General features: G+C 42.9%; 1 protein-coding gene and 1 long non-coding RNA gene across 2 annotated transcripts in view; both read left to right on the forward strand.

The window, feature by feature from the left end:
- The window catches only part of LOC118375072 (mucin-2-like), a 59,604-nt gene that overhangs the window by 26,662 nt on the left and 30,442 nt on the right, over nucleotides 1–2,500 (forward strand). The window contains exons 12-13 of the mRNA XM_052515964.1: nucleotides 360–383; nucleotides 1,992–2,066. Of these exons, the coding sequence (XP_052371924.1) occupies nucleotides 360–383; nucleotides 1,992–2,066 (99 nt within the window). The remainder of the gene's footprint in view (nucleotides 1–359; nucleotides 384–1,991; nucleotides 2,067–2,500) is intronic.
- On the forward strand, nucleotides 394–1,985 carry LOC127928715 (uncharacterized). Its single transcript, XR_008131958.1, has 3 exons — nucleotides 394–865; nucleotides 905–982; nucleotides 1,061–1,985. It is a non-coding gene; the product is annotated as an uncharacterized LOC127928715 (long non-coding RNA).

Genomic DNA, 2,500 nt, shown 5'->3' on the forward strand with positions numbered 1-2,500 from the left:
GTCGGTCAGAGGAGAGGTCGGTCAGAGGAGAGGTCGGTCAGGGAAGGTAACACGATAGTGAAGAAGTTTCAGACCACACCTTTCTTAGCCAGTAAAGCAGCTAGAGAAACATAATCCCCAAATTAGAAGAAGAAGAAGTGACAGGTTAGAAGAAGAAGGAACACGTTAGAGAACACTTAGATGAGAACCCACTGGAAACACACTGGTTGAATCAATGTTGTTTCCACGTAATTGTAATAAAATGACGTTGAACCAACGTAGAATAGACGTTTGTGCCCAGTGTGAAGACGCGTGTTGGCTATTGAAAGCCATTCAATAGAAATGGATGCTCTGACTGATATTACTGTTTCTCATCACAGAGACCCAGAGCCTTCAATGGACCGGTGAGTGTGTCATGATCTGTCTAACACAACAACATGTTAATATCTCTAATTTTTTTCCCTCATGCCTGTGATAGCACATCTTCCCTTTGTCTGCTGTAATCTAAAATCTTTACAACATTCTCTTTGCTGCTGTGGTAAGGAAACCTGATGCATGTTGGATATAAGTAAGTTAGGGACTCTACAATAGTAAGGAATCTATTGGTAGTAAGATAGGAAATCGAAATACATGTGATATTGGGGGTACTAAATGTATATCCAGGAGAAACTGTGAGGGTCATAGTACATCCAGGTTAATCAGGAGAAACTGTGAGGGTCATAGTACATCCAGGTTAATCAGGAGAAACTGTGAGGGTCATAGTACATCCAGGTTAATCAGGAGAAACTGTGAGGGTCATAGTACATCCAGGTTAATCAGGAGAAACTGTGAGGGTCATTGTACATCCAAGTTAATCAGGAGAAACTGAGGGTCATAGTACATTCAGGTTAATCAGGAGAAACTGTGAGGGTCATAGTACATTCAGGTTAATCAGGAGAAACTGTGAGGGTCATAGTACATCCAGGTTAATCAGGAGAAACTGTGAGGGTCATAGTACATCCAGGTTATCCAGGAGAAACTGTGAGGGTCATAGTACATCCAGGTTATCTAGGAGAAACTGTGAGGGTCATAGTACATCCAGGTTAATCAGGAGAAACTGTGAGGGTCATAGTACACCCACGTTAATCAGGAGAAACTGTGAAGGTCCTAGTACATCCAGGTTAATCAGGAGAAATTGTGAGGGTCATAGTACATCCAGGTTAATCAGGATCAACTGTGAGGGTCATAGTACATCCAGGTTAATCAGGAGAAATTGTGAGGGTCATAGTACATCCAGGTTATCCAGGAGAAACTGTGAGAGTCATAGTACATCCAGGTTAATCAGGAGAAACTGTGAGGGTCATAGTACATCCAGGTTAATCAGGAGAAACTGTGAGGGTCATAGTACATCCAGGTTAATCAGGAGAAATTGTGAGGGTCATAGTACATCCAGGTTAATCAGGAGAAACTGTGAGGGTCATAGTACAACCAGGTTAATCAGGAGAAACTGTGAGGGTCATAGTACATCCAGGTTATATAGGAGAAACTGTGAGGGTCATAGTACACCCAGGTTAATCAGGAGAAACTGTGAGGGTCATAGTACATCCAGGTTATATAGGAGAAACTGTGAGGGTCATAGTACACCCAGGTTAATCAGGAGAAACTGTGAGGGTCATAGCAAGCCTATCTGGTACTACTGACAGTCATACCAGTATAGCCTGTCCTCTGTATCAGGCCTCTCTGGATTTACTCATAGACATACCAGTATAGCCTGCATAGACATACCAGTATACAGAGGACAGGCTATACTGGTATGTCTATGAGTAGTACCAGAGAGGATTGATACAGAGGACGAGCCTGTCCTCCTGTCATACCTGGACTAGCCTGTCCTCTGTATCAATCCTCTCTCGTACTACTCATAGACATACCAGTATAGTCTGTCCTGTGTTTTTCTGTCCCATTCTATTTCTCTGCTATGTTGTATTTCACCCCATAATAACACACTGTCTGATATACAGTATTATTTCCTCTAGTTCAAGCTCCTACTCCAGGACCTTGGACAGTTCTGCCAACCAGAGACCCAAGGCACCAGACACAGAGTCCAAGAAGTGAGTGAATCATGAGAAGGATGGGGGTATAACTATGGAAGTACAGTTAGTTTATAACCATTAGCCTAGTAGTGATGGTTACTATGTGATGGTTACTATCATGTGATGGGTACTATTTGTGATGGTTACAATAAATTAAGTCTCTCTCGACCCTCTACCCCTCCTCTCTCTTGCATTCCCTCTCTCTCTTTCATTACCCCTCTCTCTTTCATTGCCTCTCTCTCTCTTGCATTCCCTCTCTCTCTCTTTCATTGCCTCTCTCTCTCTTGCATTCCCTCTCTCTCTTTCATTGTCTCTCTCTCTCTCTTGCATTCCCTCTCTCTCTTTCATTGTCTCTCTCTTTCATTGCCTCTCTCTCTCTCTTTCATTCCTTCTCTCTCTTTCATTGTCTCTCTCTTGCATTCCCTCTCTCTCTCTTGCATTCCCTCTCTCTC

The sequence above is a fragment of the Oncorhynchus keta genome, chromosome 4, assembly GCF_023373465.1.
Source record: "Oncorhynchus keta strain PuntledgeMale-10-30-2019 chromosome 4, Oket_V2, whole genome shotgun sequence".
NCBI lineage: Eukaryota > Metazoa > Chordata > Actinopteri > Salmoniformes > Salmonidae > Oncorhynchus > Oncorhynchus keta.